Source organism: Falco peregrinus, chromosome 1 (genome assembly GCF_023634155.1).
Source record: "Falco peregrinus isolate bFalPer1 chromosome 1, bFalPer1.pri, whole genome shotgun sequence".
Lineage (NCBI taxonomy): Eukaryota > Metazoa > Chordata > Aves > Falconiformes > Falconidae > Falco > Falco peregrinus.
In genome coordinates this window covers 94,945,790-94,963,835 of record NC_073721.1, presented here as the reverse complement: position 1 = coordinate 94,963,835, position 18,046 = coordinate 94,945,790, and the positions used below count along the sequence as shown (strand labels likewise).

The 18,046-nt window shown below is 40.0% G+C and overlaps 1 protein-coding gene across 7 annotated transcripts; it reads left to right on the top strand.

Moving 5' to 3' along the window:
• The first annotated feature begins 3 nt into the window (after nt 1-3).
• XRCC3 (X-ray repair cross complementing 3) lies at nt 4-16,727 on the top strand. Of its 7 annotated transcripts, none has more exons than XR_003556877.2 (10): nt 7-809; nt 899-1,037; nt 1,546-1,651; nt 2,011-2,148; nt 3,037-3,243; nt 9,269-9,423; nt 10,258-10,470; nt 11,674-11,822; nt 12,656-12,702; nt 13,758-13,845. XR_003556877.2 is itself a non-coding variant. In XM_027794669.2 (10 exons), exons 3-10 carry the CDS (start codon nt 1,564-1,566, stop codon nt 15,444-15,446), a joined length of 1,077 nt encoding a protein of 358 aa, XP_027650470.1. In that variant the 5' UTR covers nt 8-809; nt 899-1,037; nt 1,546-1,563; the 3' UTR covers nt 15,447-16,727. The 7 variants fall into 7 exon arrangements, 6 of the variants coding, with proteins under 6 accessions (XP_013159131.2, XP_027650472.1, XP_055653146.1 ...); XM_027794669.2 differs by lacking the exon at nt 11,674-11,822 and adding an exon at nt 15,348-16,727 and having other exon boundaries at nt 8-809; nt 13,758-13,887; XM_013303677.3 differs by lacking the exons at nt 2,011-2,148; nt 11,674-11,822 and adding an exon at nt 15,348-16,727 and having other exon boundaries at nt 4-809; nt 13,758-13,887.
• Nucleotides 16,728-18,046: the final 1,319 nt, after the last annotated feature.

The window sequence follows — 18,046 nt, the reverse complement described above, 5'->3', positions numbered from 1 at the left end:
GGGAGCGCGAGCCTCACCCCCGCCCCCGCTTTCCGCGTTCGGGGAAGCGCGATAGCCAATTAGCGAGCAGGGCCGCCCGCGGGCGGGCTCCGCCGGCCGCGGCCTTGAGGAGCGGTTCGGTGGTGGCCCCGCTATTGGTAGTGGGCAGCGCCCGCCCCAAGGCCCTCGCGTCACCGCTGGCAGTAGCGAACGCTCCTCTCCGCTGCCGCTCCCCGTCCAGCCCCGCGGAAGAGCCCATACCAGAGCGCAGAGCGTCCCGCCCGCTCGTTGAGCAGCGCCCTGCCATTGGTTGTCCTGCCGCGGAGATCGCTTTGAGGAATTTTGATTGGCCTGTGGCCGGTGACGTCGCAGGCAGGTTGCTCGCCGATTGGCTAGGGCCTTTGGCGGGGGGCTCGTAGCGAGGGCGAGGGCGGTGTCGCGGCCCTGTCTGTGGGTGCTCTGAGGCGAGGTCCTGCCGGCCGCCGCCAAGGCCCCCGCGGGGGCGCCGGCTGTGGCGTGGCCGCTCCCGGCAGTGCTGGGGGGCTGCTAGGCCGCGGGCGGGGCGGGCCCGGCTGTCCCGCTCCCCCTCAACCGTTTCTCACGGCGGTGCTGCCGCTCGGCGCCCCGTGCCCAGGGCAGGCCGCGGTAGGCCCTGGCGGCGCCCTGCCCGTGGGACACGCCTGGCTTCCCGCTGGCTCCCCGCCGGTGATTTCCCTGTTTTCCCAGTGCCTCGCACAGTGGCTGCGGTGGAGTGGCTTCGTGGGAGGGGAGTATACGGAATGGTCTGAGGTCCCTCCAGTCAAAGGTCCTTATAGTCATGGTTCATTTCAGTAAGTTCGACTTAAAACTCTTGTCAGAGTGTTGCTTTAAATAAATGCTGCTCGAAAAGAACCTTCTTCTGCATTTGTTCTGTCGTCAGAATCCTCCCCTCTGTCGTCAGCCTCTCCTCCCCCGTGTTAACAGAGGGACCCTCCGTGATTCCCGTGTTCTTGTGTAACCCTCAACGCACCCGCCGCAGCCCTGCCTGACTGGGAGCTGGTAACAGTGACAGAGCCCAGGTACTCTTCTAGGCAGCTGTAGTGCTGAACTGTGAACTGTTGCCTTTTGTATCAAAAAGAATGTTTAATGTTGTTACAAGAAACTGGTTTGAATACTAAATTTTGCTTTTAGCTGATCAAAATGTATTTGTCCAGTGTATGAATAGACCTGGATCATCCCAAATTGTACATGCATGGGATCTTATTTTCTGTTGGGAAATGAAAAGCTAGTGTAAAGTGTGGCAGGGTAGAAATGACTATCCAACATCACAAGCTTCAACCCAGAGCAAAAGTACTATGCAGGATCACAAGCAATTAAAATTACTAGTAGTTCTTAACTGCAGTATTATTAGCTGAACTCTTAACAATATATTTAAACAGCCATCTGAGAAGACTTTTACCAGTGTGCCGAATCGCTGTTACTTTTCTAAGACAATTGATAAATACATTGTTAATACATGAAGAAAATCCTACAAACTTTTGACACTGAATGATGCTTTTTTGTTGTTGTTGCATTTATGTCAAAAAGCCGCTTTAAAATTACCTGATGTGCTGTTCAGCCCGGCGCTGTAATCAGGAAATGAATTGGGAGCAGTTTGACTTGAACCCTAAAGTAGTTGCTGCCCTTAAGAAAGGTAACTTAGTTTGCCAGTGTCTTACTAATAGATCTGTCGCCATAGTGTCTTCCTTTATGTAATTGTGTGTTTATGCATATAAGTATATAGATGTATATTAACATTTTAGAACTAATTATTTGATAAGCAAGTTTTTTGAGTAATTAGAATGGATAGCTTTTGCCCATGCTGCAGTAATCATTTTCCGAACAATTTTATAGCGTTTGTTGGTACAAAGTAATAGTTGCCTGCTCAGCTTACAATGATGCAGCGTAGATAAACTTCAAGTAAATGAACAGTAGAAAGTGGAAAAAGTTTTACTGTTGTGTATAACACTGTAATCCAGCCAAAAGTATTTGTAAAAGTTCTTCTAATTTCAGCTGACATAAAATCAATAAAAGAGATTTTAAATCTTTCTGGAGCGGACTTGCAAAGATTGATGAAACTATCTAGTGCAGATATACAGTGCTTACTGAAAACAGTCTCTCATGCGCTGAGGAGAAACAGTATGCTTACAGGTAATCTGGTCAATACAAAAAAAAAGTTTTATTTAAGTCTTAAAATAATGTCACTGGGAGAAAATATGTTTTTGGCTCCTCGTTGACACAGTAACATGGCTTTTGAAAATGAAAAGGCAAGTGTTTTTATTAAACTATCCTAAGGACGGTTCCTCTGAGACCTTGAAAAGAGATGGAAGTGGGTGGGTGTCCTTCTTCAGGATCAAGCCTGCTTGAAATGGGACAAAATGATTCTCCAGTCTGAAAAACTTGATTAGAGGAACAGAATCTTTCCTTTTTCTTTCTCTCTCTCTCACTATTTTCCTTTTGGACTAAGACTTGTTGAAAAACTTAAAAAACTATATAAACTGATTCACTATAAACACCTTATTCCAAAATAAGCAGAAACTAATAGATCCTCCTGTACAAATGCTTCGTGGCAGCTCTGTACTTCAAAGTTATTTTCTTGTGATTTGCCTATTTCATCAGGCCTTAGCGAGATGCCTGCTATGCTGTTTCATAGTCTGCTATAGCTTTACATTTCTGCAATTGCTGTGCTTGAACCTTGCTGGCAGTATTTTCCCAGAGCATAGCTTTCCATAGAGACTCCTTAGAGGCAGAGAAAGGAAAAAAGTTTGAGAGGAAGAAAGGGCTCAGGGTAAACTATCAAGTATTGAACAGGCATTTAGTTAGTAGGCCCTGTGAGGGTGAGGAAAAGATGTGGGGAAGACCAGGCTGAATCAGAAAAATTTCCCATCAGCAAAGAAAGCATCCCTTGTAGATATAAACCTGGTATACAGCCTCTATTTTGTATCCTTGTGTGTCAGAAAGATACTGAATAAAACTTTTTTTTTTTTTCCAACCCCCCCCCCCCCCCCCTCATGTTAAAAAAAATCCTAAACCCTGCAGCTCTTCAGCTCTACCAAGATCATCTCACCTCCCAACACCAGAAGCTAAGCCTTGGATGTTCAGTACTAGATAACTTGCTAAAAGGTGGCATTCCTTTAGAGGGAATCACAGAACTTGCCGGGGAAAGTTCTGCTGGGAAGACTCAGATTAGCTTACAACTGTGCCTTTGTGTGCAGTATCCTTACAAGTATGGAGGATTAGAGTCTGGTAAGTACTGAAAAATAAATACTGATTAATTTGCCACTTGGAGGAATATATTGTCTTTGTAGATGCACATGTTCAGTGCATGTCTTGCCCTTCTGCAATAGCTTTAGTAGTAAGCTCGTTTAGTAATGATACTTTAGTACGCCTTGAAACAGACAAAAGCATGCTGTGCACATGCCTTGCATCACAGCATAATGCAATACAAAATTTGTGTTAAATTATGCTGTTGTTTACCTGCCTGCCACTGTGGGTTAAACTAGACATATGCAAACCATATATGAAAAACATTGCTGTCCTAAGTAGCTACTGACTCCTCAGGTAACAACCACAGCACAGCAGCTTGTCAGATAATTTTCCATAAACATCTTGGGATATATGGTATATATTCTTAGTTGGAGGTTTCAAATTTCAGAGAATGTTTGATGACAAGAATTATAGTGATTCGCAGAGTAAAATTGATGGAAATATAATTGAACAAAGTTAACATTTTTTTGTACCTGCAATTTTCCTGGCCTTGCCACAGTATACAGATTTGTTCTTTTATTTGAGTATGGGGTTTTTAACCTATCACATTTCTCTAACTCCTGATTTTTTTTATTTTATTTTTAGTATTTTATGCAGCCTAAGCAAGGGAGGAAACTTGTGTCACTTCTCAGGATTTGGTGTCCTGGTAGTCTGCCTTAGGTGTGTGTTGGCTGTGATCTTGCTCTTCCTTCTGTGCAGCCCTGGGTTTAATTTGGCAGCTCAGTGGTTTGTTGTGGGGGAACTCAATTATTTCTTGTACTATATCCACCCATGTCGAAAAGTCATGGAATGTCCAAATGAAGATCTTGCTTAAAGGGCCTTAATTAGCCTGTGGCTTATATCACTTTGTTTTAAGTTACATCATTAGTCAGGGCAGAAGCAAATAGATTTTGTTCAATTCCTTTGTGTGTTGCTGCTAGCTACTGCAGATAGTTTGCAAATACATTTTTATTCATGCCCCAACACTTCTCCCTATTTATACCAGACTACAGTCTTCCTTGTAGGGCTACAAAATGGCAAAGTGTTTTCATTATTTCTGTTTGAATACGATTCTTGTTTCCTATGCACCTAGCACTTGGTGCTATTGCGATTGCTGTGTCGTGTCAGTGTTCTCCATCTACCTGCTCCTAAGAGTTTCATGAAAGGTGGGATAGAATGCCAATCATATCGATGATCTTGTGAGAGGATCAGAGTGTTTTGGAAGGGGTGAGAGGACAGAAGTTCTGACAATCTAGAAGGTAGAGAAGGGAGAATTATCCTGCTGCTGGAATTGGAGAGCAAAGGGAGTAGTGGAATCCTAATTCTTGCAGTTCTTTACTCTCAGGGTGGTATTTTGCCATATGTTAGACTGCATACAGTCATAGCAGCAGATTCTGTTTGCATAGCATTTAGAAAATGAAACTTGGTTTCTCTGCAGTCAATAATTAAGGGTTCCCTAAAGAATAGTAAAGGTTGTGTTGAGTTACGAGAAATACAGGAATTAAAAGCTTATGTTAAGTATGAGGAGTTTTAGTCTTTAGGCAACTTGATGAGAACAACAATGCTTAGTAACTATCACGGAAGTCTAGCACTACCAATAGAAGATCAATCTCGGTGCTAAAACTTTGCTACTGATTTAAAGTTATGGTGGATTGGCGGATTTTTTTGTGTGGTTGTTTTAGTGCTGGAAACTTCCTGTTCTTTTGATGGTGATGTTGAAATACATTTCTTTAGACAGTATAGATTTATTGTGTATTTACTTCATTTGACAGTGCTAATCTTGTTTACAATTCTCAGTGCTGGGAGGTTGGCAGCAAACAAAGAAATTAGGACATCCTTTGCCTGCAGGTTATCTGTCTACCATTCTAAGAGTGTCAGTTATGGCCAACCACAAGTTGGCTGAATTTATTTTATATGCAGATACTCAAAAGTAATACATGCATATAGTGTGAATGCATTCATAACCATATTAGAATTCTGAACTAGAAAAAAAAAGGTTTTCTACTGAATCTTAGTAACAGGCTGGTATGATGCATGACAGTTTGTAGGAATCAAGATTTGTCCTTTGAGGGTGGGGTTTTTTAGTGTTTTGGTTTGGTTTTTAATTTTATTTGTTTGGCTTTGGGGTGGTTTTTGGTCAACAACCAGCATAGCACTTTTATCAGCCTAAATAAAAGTGAAGCACTGGGATTTGATGAAATAGCTGATTTCTGTTTGTTTTTTGTGGACCTGTGAGGAAAGACGCTTATATGATCACTGAGGACAACTGACTTCTTAAAAGAGTGTCTCTCCACTGTTTTCCCAAAAGTGGTAACTACCCTGACTCTTGACTTGTTAACAGCTTCCTAATAAACTACAAATAGCATGATGCTTGTACTAGTCTCCTCTTTTTATTTAGGTTATGACAATTCATTTATCTTTACAGATATGTGAATATTAAGTGTATTTGCCTCATAATTAGGTATTGGTCTTTAATACTGGGTTTAGTTGTTTGTCAGTCTCTTCTAGCCCTTGTCACTTGGCTATGAAGCAGCTCCTGTGTTTTTAGTGCATGGGTGCGTATTCTCCCTAATCAAAAGTTTTACTGTGGTTCAAACTGAAGAGCACAAACAAAAGCTGAAGAGGCTTGATGAAGGTCTGGTGGGAGAGAGTGCTGGTCTCATTGTACCATGAAACTCAAATTTTAAGCCGGGGCAAAGGTACTCTGATAAATTTTATATGGCTTAACTCTCTTAAAGTTCAAGATTAAAATTACGCAATTGTTTTGTGAAATGAGCAGAACTCAAAGGGGAAAAAAATCCACAAACTTGTGCCACTTTGTATTTTTGAGAAATCACAAATGGACCAGTTAGGTACTCGGAGTACAATATCTGCTGTAGTCAATTTATCTGGTGTCGAAAAAGCATTACAGCAGAGCAGAAAATAGGCAGGTGACTGCTGATATTTACAAAACTAAACTGGGGCAGAAATAGCCAGTCTATGAAGCAGAACTGTGCTTAAGAAGGAATTAATCTTCAATTTTTTATTACTTTTTTTCAGTGTTTCACTGTTCTTATTACTGTAATGAAATAACCTGCAAAAAAAATATCTTTAGAATTCTGCAGTTCTTTTTCTCCAGATAAGTTAATTTTGGAAAAAAGCATTTTTTTCAGTAGGTTTTCTGTTTTGAAATGTCTTGAATGTTACAATATCTCAGGATCAAAATACATTTCTCGATCTATCTAATGTAAATCTGCATTCAGAGAAAAAAAAAAAAACCACCAACCATGAAATCTAAAGTAATGGACATTCCATCCTTTTTAAGTAAACCAAGGAGAAGACAAGGGACATACTCCTTAAGGCAGGTTGGATTTTTGGAAAGCAGATGATTCGTCTGCAAGCCAGCATTCATGGTAAAGAAAACTTTGTCTTTCAGAATTAGGCAATATTGTGTGGAAGACAATCGGCTGTGAATAAGAATGGTAGGTGAGAAGTCCAGAATGTTTTGCTTCAGGAACTATTATCACAAGTTGGCATAGCTTTTGTTACTATGAAATTCAAAAACCACGCGGGCTTAAGGAAGCTGTATATCTTGGTGGGTTTTCTTTATTTCTTTGTTTGTTTACTTGGTTTTGAATTTGCATCATTATGACTTTCAGTGTTGTGGTATAAGTGTTGCAAGGCATAATTGGTTTGTCTGAGTGAGTACTGGTATTAGTTATACGTAATGTCAAATCTGTGATTAGAAATTTTTCTTGACTTACTGTCTCTGTAGAAATCATGAAACTGAAAATCTGATTAGGAATGCATGAACTGCCCTTAGTAAAAATACTCACCTGCCTATTTGATACTCAGTCATTGTCAAGTTGGAGAGTGAGGTGAAAATTAGTGCAATTAGGAGAAATTAACCTGGGGAAATAGTCAAGAAAGTTAAGGTTCACCTAATTAACTGTTTCATAATTAGCTATTTAAAAAGTCTTCAGCAGTTAAGTGATATAATTAATAGTTTACTGTTTTCCTCACTTGAGCTTCATACAAATTCAGATAGTATTCAACAGGCTACTGGTGTCACTGTAAACTTAATGGATACAAGTAACTGTGGACTCTGTTTTTTCTTCTTTTATTTTCCTTCTTTGCTGATGAACATTTGTGTATGTGTTCATTTGTGTCTACTGGTATTGCGTATGACTTCAGTAATTGTAATTACCGAAGACAGCATTTATACCCACAGTTTAAAATTCAGAATTCTATCTACTCAAATGCTAGGAAAAAAGTGGAAGTACAGAAAATATTCGTGGTTCAGCTTCTTAGGTTTTTTGTGTGTTGTAGTTCAGGGATCATGATCAGATCATGACTGCTCTGATCACTGATGCTTTATTGTAGCCCTTATTTACTGTCAAATATTGTAAACTGCTAACAACCCTCATTCCGTCTGACATAAATATATACGTAATGGAACTGGGGAATTAAGAATGGAGAATGAATCTTCTCGTAATAAATGCTATTGGCTGCCAGGGCCAAGGGGAGTTAAAAGAAGCCAAAGTATAATTTGTACCTGTTATTAGGTAGAATGGAAATAGAAATTGCAGGAACATTTCAGTATCTCCTATGGAAGGCATAGATGATGCTGAAGTATTTTTCCAGGTGTTAATAATTGAGGAAGGTCTTTAATTCCCACCTGTCAAAGACAATTATTTTAATTAGTGGGCATAGGTAAATTGTTTTGCTTTGCCTGATAGCTTTTTGGTATTCAAAAATAAGACTGTATATCGGATAAATATTTTTTTGTTAAATGAAGTAGGGTGATTTATATAAGAATTTATAGTCAGGCTGGGGAGAATTAAACCAAAGATGCAAGCCTAGGCCTAAAGAAAATCAGGCCTAGGCTCAGGCTCACCTTTGCCTTGTATAGAAGATTATCAGAATTCAGAACCCCGTGTTCTACAAGTGTCCATCAGCAGAATATTTTTATTGATAAACTAACCATGAATTGTACTTGATCCGCTCCTGAGATCTTTCAGTTTATGCTATTGGATATAGTTTCATTTTTTTTTCCCGTGGAATATACTTGGATTGGATTTGGAAGTTGCATCTGGAAATGGGACTTCCCGCTCCCTGGGCAGCTGGCATAGGGGTAGACCAGTGGGGTGGAAACGTTCAGGATGTCTCATATTGCCAAGCACATTGGCTGCCAAGCTGCGTTAGCAGCTTCAGCCACTTTAGTGAGTGGACTTAATCCCTAGATGTAACCCTATAAGTATTAGCTGCTAATTCTGTCTAGTTCTGCAATAACTAACAATTTTTATTAAAGAAAATACTGTGCATATTTTCTTTCCCAGCATCTTTGATGTGTATGGTTAATTTTGTCTGCAATAATGCATACTTACTAACCAGAAACCGCAGTAAAAATATATAGACATCACTCACAGTAATGTGATTGAAGTATAATACTTTCTATCTAATCTACTATTTTCAGGAAGAGTTAATTGGACTGAGATTGGATGAGTGATCCTCTTTAAACTGGCTTACAAAATTGTGGCAATGAGTACCCTCCATATGTAAATTTAAACCCAAGAAATTTGAAAACAGTGAGTGAAATTAATCAAAATACTAATTGTATGGTTTGGGCTGGGATAGTTCATTTTCTTCACAGTATAGTGCTTTGGTTTGGATTTCCAACCAAAACAAGCAAACTGTGCAGTATCACTGTTAGTGGGTTGGATAAATTACAATACTCACAGTCATCCAGGTTAGGTGGTCAGGTGGCTCTGCAGCTGTGCAAAATGTGTCAGCTAATAGAGAGTACAAAAATCCAATTGTGTCAACAGGCATCAAAAAAAGGACGGGGCCACTACAGGAAAGTCATAGGAGTGGCTTTTTGTTTCTCATCATTGATTCAATATGGCTGCAAAAAAGTAGCATGAATTTCCAGGTGCATATGTCTAGCTTTTGAGTGCATAATGTGTTGTTTTATTTTTGTGCTGATAGGAAGATTTTGCATGTGATAGCCCTATTGTAATAACGGAATTGGTTTCCTTGACTATAGGAGCTGTCTACATTTGTACAGAAGATATATTCCCAAGTAAGCGTTTGCAACAACTTATAGAACAACAACGTAAGATGCGTACGGATGTTCCAGCTGAAATCATACAAAAGATCAAATTTGGAAACAGTATTTTTGTTGAGCATGCAGCAGACCTAGTAAGTATTAGCACAAATTAAAAATGCATAGTCGTTACACTATAATCCAGTAACCGCAGGCTTTTTCTGATACAAGAGACCTTTCAAAAAGCTAAGAGTCAACTAAGATCTGTTACAAATACTAGTTAACCTCTGCAATTTGCTGTTAAAGAACTGTCGATTGTAGGGGTTTATTATGAAATATATTAAAAGATAAATATGAATTTTTTTTAGAATGAATTGTGATGGATTTTTGTAGGTCATTATATTTATTAAAATGTAGTAGAGTTATTGCTACTAGTTTTACTGCAGCTTCTAGGGAGATCTTCATTGAATTTGGAGACAGGTTATAAATATATACGCAGAAGCTGGTGTGTATCCTGACTAACTTGCAACACCAAAGTTGTTAAAGACTCTTGATCAATATGGACTTGATGTAGCAGGTATGTATTTTGCTGTTAATATGTCATTAATGGAACAGCAGCATAGACTTCTGGCTTGAATATTCAGTGCTGGTGTCGACCTCTCAGTGTTTCAGTGAGAACCATTCCTGCAATGTGGGAGCCGTTTAGGATCACAGTATTGCATTCTTGAGCTTTCAAAATGTTGGTAAATAACTGATTTAAGTCAGAGTTGCAGATAACTGTACACTGCAGTTCGGTCTCTTTATTTTTATTTCAGGTAAAACCACAAGAGATTTGCAAAAAATGCTTACTAGTGAGACTTAAAGACACAAACTCACTTTACGATTAGAAACTCTCAGCTTGTTTCAGCAGTGATATCTGTAGTTACTATCTTGATTTTTACAGATCACTCTGAACTGTTTTAATGCTGGCTGTTTGTATTTTGCGGTAGGATACCTTTCACAACTGCATTACTAAAAGGATTTCCCTCCTGCTCACAAGAGGCATGGTGCGGCTGGTGATCATAGACTCTCTTGCTGCTTTGTTTCGATGTGAATTTGGAGCTTCAGATTCTGTTACGAAGGCTCGGTATTTGCAGACATTTGGAGCACAGCTTCACAGTTTAAGCACTAGATTCAGGACTCCAATACTGTGCATTAATCAGGTAGGACATCCAAATTGCCCCTCATTTTATAGGGACCATTTAAGAAATGGCTGGAGTGGGGGAGGGAAATCTGTGTATGCAGATTTCTTAGTGTTGCATTTAACACTGTTAACTGAGTATCAATGACTGATGGAAACTGAAGCTTCCTTAAACAGATGTACTTTAGTAAATTTAACTTCTCTAAACTTTGCGAATATCATTTAGGCTTTTATAGACTGTTAATATTCTCAAAGGTTGTCCATTAAAGCTAATGAAAATAGGTACCTACAGCAACTGCACAAAGCATCAAACTAAAATAACAGAGTTCTTTCTTAACACTAGCTTCAAATGCCATTGCCAGCCCAATTGCGCTGGGAACTCTGCATGCACACTGATATTCCACATATACAGGAGGCCATGAATGACCCGGGACTTTGCATTTTTGTGAAGCTCAGCATTTTTGCCTTACTGCTGAAATTACTAAAGCATTAGAATGCATGCAGGCTGACTTGAGCTCAACCAAAAAAAGGCCAGAAATGATACTAGTCAAAAAGAATATTCTTTTGAGAAAACTAAACAAGACCCTACTTCCATCCTGTAGAAGTGGCATGCCACTGCTCTTGGTCTAATCACAAAAGGGGTGAGTAAATGCACAGGCAGGCCACTGTCAGAAAACTTCCTTTCCAGAAGGCACTTCAATCAACTAAGTAAGTACTCAGCCTGGAGGTTTCCTTCTCAAAGCAGAAGAAAAGGAGTAGGGAGAAAAGTTGAATTTGAGTCACAAACAAGAAGGGGTTTATGTCGGGAAGAAAGAGGTTCTAGAAACATCAAGTCAGCTGTTACTTGTTTGATTTCTGTTCCCTGGGAGGAGTTCTGGGACTACAGAATGGGCAGTGTGTAAAGCCTTAGACTTACTACCAGCACTGGAAGGGAGTGTATTGGAATTCACACGTAGCAGTAATATGAACAGCTTTCAGGCGTTCAGTGTTTTACTTGCACTAAGATTCCCATTAAGATTCAGTAGAATTTAAACTTCAGCCTTGAATTACTCCTGATTTCTTAACCAACTTTTTCTTACATAGTCTTTCATAGGGTCAGCTAGCTTTTAAGGAAAACTGACAGTTCCTTTAACTGCTTTCTGAATTTTGGTATTAGAGACAATTTGTTCTCCCTGGGAAGCATGGTTTGGATTTTACTCTTTGAGCCAAGGTTTGTGTGTTTCAGCATTTACACTGTCAAGCCAACCACTGGATTCAAGTTCCTTGGATTCAAGTTTCTGGGATACTCCAAGTACGGGCATTTGGAAAAGGTTATCTGCCTTTTTCCTAGGGGTTCTGAGGACCCATCTAGCCAGCAAAAGATCAGATTTAAGGGTAAGACATGTCTAGACGTACCCAGCCTCTGCCTTGGAATGGTTCAGCACCAGAGGGAAAAAAGTAATTTAAGGGAGCTTCTTAAATCTGCCTTCCCATGATGAGGGTCTTACATTGGTGCTGGCTCACAGATGCAGTCAGTGCCGGACATGGAATGACAACAGTCTGACCATGTGCTGACAGAGGGTCCTTCAAGACTGTATCCTAATGGAAGGAGACTCATTACATCAGGTCTGTAGCTACAGAAATAAACTGTGGATATAATAACACTAAGAAAGCTTATGGCTGTAAATTAATCCATTATGTACATTCTATGTAGAGAAGTACCTAGAACTTAATTGGTTGTACTTTGTGAAGAACTTGTGTGGAAGAATTATGACATTAAAAGACAACAGAGGGAGTGGAGAGGTGTGGATTTTTCTGGGCTGTAGTCAAACTGCTCCATTAAGCAGGCCTTCGAAGGGGGTGAAATCATTGAGGACACCTTTTGGAGATTTGGATGTCAGTACCTTTTATGTATAGCTACAGCACTGGAAGAGTTTTGTGTGGTTCTGGCTTTTTTGTTTGGTTTTTTTAAACAAATTAAGTATCTACTAGTAGTTAAATTCATATAAGCTGTAGCTAGCTAAATAGGTGTAGCGCTGTGGAATAAGGTTATAATTCACAACTCCCTTCTCACTTGCCTTGAAAGAGTACATGTTTTCTAACTTGGCTTAGTATGTGATCCAATAAATTGGATTTTCTATAGGCTTTGTTCCCTTCCCTGCCCTTCTGCTTGCTAAAAACAAATGCAGGGCTACAGATCAACTTCAAACATTGTTGTTCTGCTTTAGGTGACCGATGCAGTGAGCGAGCTGGAAGCTGCTCAGGGCAGTTGCAGGTAAGTCATCCACAACAGAACTGTCACGATGTCATACACAGCAGCATTTAACCGTTTTTTTTTCTCTTTTTAACTCCAGTATAAACTACCAGAGTGTGTTAGGAGCACTAGCGCATTTAGCCAGCAATGTTGTATTTGCTGATATTGGCAATAACTGATGTGCGTGAAGTGGAAGAAACTGTCATATACACTTACACGATAATCCCTAATCAGCAAGTTAGGGGGAAGATTACCTGGAGTTAATGGCTGGCACTTGCTTACTTACACAAGAGTATTTTTGCATCTCTTCTTGCCTCTTGATATAACTGAGTGCATTTTCTGCCCGATTAAAAAAATACAGTAACCAAATCTCATCAGTTGGTTTTGTTAGTTGCTTAAGAAAAATACCTTCTGACACCAAGGTATTAACAGGATCGAAACATACTTACTTGTCGTTTGAATCTCGGTTTACTAGATAAGCTAGGTGCTACATAAATTGTGTTTTTGTGAGAAGTTAGTTACATCTTCCAGATACAGAAACTGACATGGAACAAGGATAAGGTTCGATTTTTATTCCCCCCTTGTTATCTTGTAATTCTCTTACTGGAGAGATGGCACTTTTTCCAGGAAGAAAAATGGGTTTAAATTTAGTGTTTAAAGTAATACTTATGCAGTATTATATCTAGCCAACGTTTCTAAATATACCTTTGAGTGGAATCCAGGGCCAGCAGTTACACATTTCAAATACTTGAAGCTCAACCATCTTTCTGTTGTTACTGTCCTGTCACAAGAGTGGGCCCACCAAGGCAGAGGCAGGTATTCACCATGGTTGTAGTTGGAAGAATGAATGAATTGTTCTGTGTAGAAGCACTTTGCTATAGAGAGAACCTAGAGTATAGTTTTGTGCGTACATCCTGTAATCTCTGTCTTGAAAGACACAGTTTTAAATACAGCAAACAACATTAAATATAGAGAAAGAGCAGATAATTTCTTTCAGTGTAATCTTGTTACAACAGAAGTGAAGATATTTCATATTAAACTCACACATGCAGAAATTTGTAATGTTTTCTTTATAGTGTAGCGGATAACAAAGCCTATCCAGCACTTGGAATAACCTGGGCAAATCAGCTGCTAATGAGACTGATGGTCAGCCGAGTACCGCAGCCTGAGCGATCACCTGGAGCGGCATCACACCACAGTGGAAGTGTGAGGACTCTCAGAGTAGTTTTTGCTCCTCATCTCCCTCCATCCTTTCGCTACTATACAGTAAAATTGGAAGGTGTAAAAGGAATAAAATAAATCCTTTGCATAGTAAAGTATCCTGCTCCAAAAAAAAATTAACACTACTTTTGTTTCAGGAAGAATTACTAGTAAAATGAAATTCTTCCTAGAGGAGAGAAACGGATCCTGAAATGCACAGACAGTGATACAACTACAGTAAGCCTTGCTTACGCTGTGAAAGATGATTTTTTTTTTTTTAATACTTGGATATATGTTTATCAGCTTTTCCTTGTGAGAAAAGTATTCTGAAGGAGGAGACTGCAGCTGTGTACCCACTCTGTTTCCAGACACAAAGGGACCTAAACTCGACCAGTTAACTTTGCTTGCTGGTGTTTCTGGGCCTCATGCTGCCATTAAGTATAGCCCTTCTTCTATCTGTAGGGCCTCAGAAATAACACAAAGCAGCTATCCCATTTTTTTAAACTACTTATTATTGGGATTAAAAAAAACTCCAGAAAGATACTTGATTTTAACATCTTACTGTAAAGAGTTAAAATTGTACTGCTTTCTGTACTACACAGGCACATCTAGCTTCATAGAACTTCTACAGATTTTTTCAAGATTTTTTTTTGGTCTTTTCCACTCTTTTTCTGCTTTCCAGTCCCCTCCCCTTATAGCAGAAGCCTCTTCAGCATCTTCCACTTAAAAAATAACAAACCACATACCTCCATCCCCTTGTTTGCTAATTGCTGAAGCGGTGTAACCAGGTCCTTTCAGAACAAGGGCCCCGTTCTTGTTCTTCCTGGTACTCGGCCCTGCTCTGTTTTTACTGGACCTGGACAGCATTCTCCATCAGCTTCTGGATCGCTGCCTCTAGTACCTTGTCCTTGCTGCTGGGCTTTTAACGGAATTAGGCTTCTGAAGGGCACCTCGAGCTGTTTTCATCCAGCCATAGAGCTATTACTCTCCTCAGGTTTTTGTTGACGACGCTTTTTTCTTCCCAGCTTTACACTATTTCTCATGTTTTTCTGTTGTCCTCAGGCTACTGCTATGACTTCTGCTTTTTCTAGTCATTGCTGAACTCAATGTGAAAGCAAGCTAGAGGAAGTTATTTAGGTGCATTTTCTAAAGGACTTAGACCTTATTGGGCCTAGGCTATGTAGATGCTGCTCATACCCGTGTACGCTGCTCACTTTTATCACGTACTTGTTACGCTTTCAGATTTCCCCCTTCCGCCTGCCTCCCCAGGTTGCCCAAAGCAGCAGCCTACCGGGTCTCACATCTGTCTGTGCAGTTACATCGCTCAGTTCTGTCTTTTGGCAAATGAGAACCTTTTGTTCTCTGTAGTTTAAAACAATACGGTCTCTTCCATAAATACAAGTTCAGAGGAATGACTGTCACTTGGCCAAAGGCAAGTCCAGAGACATTCCTTTTGTGTTCTTCAGGTACACTATGTAAGGGAAATAGCCACCTCTGCCTTTCCCCAGTCATACCTGTTTAAGGGTGCAGCAGCCATCTCCATGTGGAAGCGTGCAGCTGGGTAGCAGAAAGGAAAAGTGTGTAGCAGACATGGGGTCAGGTGGAACTCTCTGGCAGCAGGAAGAGTTCTCTGAGCACAACAGAGCATATGACACAAGGAAGAGACCCAGGAAGACAGGGACTCTGTGACTGCCACCGGGAAGTTCTGGATGAGAACAGGCACAGTCGTGGCTTGAAGCTGAAGGAAGGAAACGCTAAGCAAGCAGAAAGAAGGATGAGTTTATTTCAGTGCGTTCTGCAATCCCTTCAGTCATCTACAGGGACTTGTGCAAATAGCATAAATTGTCTCTAAATCTCTTTCCTAAATTGTCTTAATTCCCTGTATTTGAAAATGACTGTTCTCTGGTATTTTTTAGTAAAATCCAACCATGAAGCTTAGAAATCTTTGTGTACTCTGGCCAAGGAAAAAGTGAGTGCTACAGCTCAGAGGCATGGCTACCTCAGTCCTCAAATCCTTCTGTTCCATGCCTCTTTCCTAACTATTTTACTGGCCATAGATTAATACAGCACAAGTAACATTCAAGTTACTCTCTTCCATTCTTGGCCTGTGTATCTGGGACAAGAACTTTAGCCAGTGTATTGCTCATCCTATTGCGTGAATTTGATTTAGAAAAAAAAAAAGCCACAGACAGATGTAACTGATTAACAGGCATCAGTCAACCTCTACCTGGACATGCATTTACTGAGGAGCCTCACGGAAGCCCAGGCTCCAGCCCCAGGAACTGGCCTCTCTGTGCACCACGTTCATGGATACGCGGCTCAAGGCTCAGTTGCGTAGTATTTTGATGAACATCTCTTCTTGCAACCTGACCGCCTGCAGGAATGAGACAGACATGTTAAACGTCACAGATGGGTCTGTAACCAAAGCCCCGGGTTACCTGGTAAAGAACACTTTTACCACCAAATTTAAGTAACATCTAAGTAAGTCCTGTCATCACTCACGCTGGTAACTTACTTAGCTTTCCAGCTGGAGGTTTAAAGCTGAGTGAGAACACATTACAGTGTGCTTCCTGGCGCATCATCACATGCGCACACCTTTAACCTCCAAAATACAACTGAGCCCAGGCTTACGTCAGTCGCTCGCAGCAGCTGAACGTCCCTCTGCAGTTTCTACCACTTTCTCCAGTTACTTACACCCCCAGTCAGAAATCTGTAGGGCAGCTCTGGGGCTGCAAACCCTCACAAAGACTGGACAAAGCATCTGCCATCTGCAAAGCCTTGTGTCAAAAGCGTTGAAACATGCTTAAGTTTCAATAAATGCAATTTAAGAACCTTCCCTTTATACAGCTTTATTCATCTTTGGATTTCACAACTGAGAGTTGTTTCTATACAGGAAAAAAATGGAAGTAATTTTTACAAAGAAAATTTACATTCTAGAATGTATTAAGTGTATCACCTTTATCTTGTAAGATTATGTTTAAATATTTTTCTACACTTTGAAAAGAAACATTAAATGACACTTGAGAAACTTTTAAACAGTTTCAAATTAATCTACAGATCCATGATGTATTTAGAGAGGCCTTTTTCAGCAGAAGGATCGTGTAGGGTTCTGGAAACGCTGCTATGGAAAAGTTGAACCAAATTACCAAATTAATTTGTGCTTGGTAAAGATAAAAATTTACATGACTGACCTATTAACAAAACAGATGTAGCAAAACACGTTAAAAAATTCTCATTACAAGTTTCTTGATGAAAACAAGTGAATTACCACTATTTGTTACAAACAACATTTGTGGAAGTTTATTTTCAACAAAGTTTTATGGGGCAAGAAAACCAGGCAAACTCTGAATGGGGTTTTGTCCATAGCTGTGACCAGCAGTAACTACACATGGAGAGCAAAATGCAGCATTTTAAATCCAATCTTGGAAGGTTTATTAGTTTTTTAAAATCAAACATGAAATCCACAGATCAGAGGGGGGCAGTGGTTTTCTGTTTTGCTGTTACTGGGTTTGGGGCTTGTTTTGTTAAACCAGGTCCTAGAAAGGAGAGAATACCATTCCCGATTGGAAGGAACTCATCTGGCTTAATTATATACTGTAGCCTCCCACCACTACTGTGTAATGCTTCTACTACAGAATTTAAAACTAAAGACTCAAAAACCTTCCATGCTTGAATTGAGACTAAATACAGGGAGCCTACCGATAGATCTGCTTTTTAGAACTACTTGGCTATGCTTGTTCCAAGCTGTATACAATTTCTAGTCTCTCTTGTGTGCCAGCACAACCGCTACAGCAGCTTTGAGCTTCCTGATGTAGCTGGAGCATTAAATGAACTTCCAACTAGGGTTCTCTGTAATCTTTCGTATTTAAAAGTAGCCATAGCTAAAGAACAGTTTCACAATTTCACTATGAGCATAAGCATCTTCCCAACCTGACCTCTGTCAGATGGTGGCACTGTGTTTTGCTTCTTGTTTTGTCATTTCAGGCTTTTTTTAAAAAGCTACTGACCTTGGCTGTTCAGTGTACTGAGACGACTGCAAATGGTTTGCGAGAAAAAAAACCAATCAAATTTAGATATTCAAGATTTCCCTCAATTCTAAACTATTCTAAAAAACAAACAAACAAAACCAAAACAGAACACAAAACCAAAAGCCATCGTTTACACC

What these genes read in the sequence shown, in the direction of transcription:
- XRCC3 (XM_027794669.2), top strand. Translation starts at nt 1,564, where the DNA reads ATGTGCTGTTCAGCCCGGCGCTGTAATCAGGAAATGAATTGGGAGCAG. An exon ending in GTATGGAGGATTAGAGTCTG is followed by an intron (nt 3,244 to 9,268) that starts GTAAGTACTGAA and finishes CCTTGACTATAG; the next exon opens with GAGCTGTCTACATTTGTACA. An exon ending in CATCACACCACAGTGGAAGT is followed by an intron (nt 13,888 to 15,347) that starts GTGAGGACTCTC and finishes TGTGTTCTTCAG; the next exon opens with GTACACTATGTAAGGGAAAT.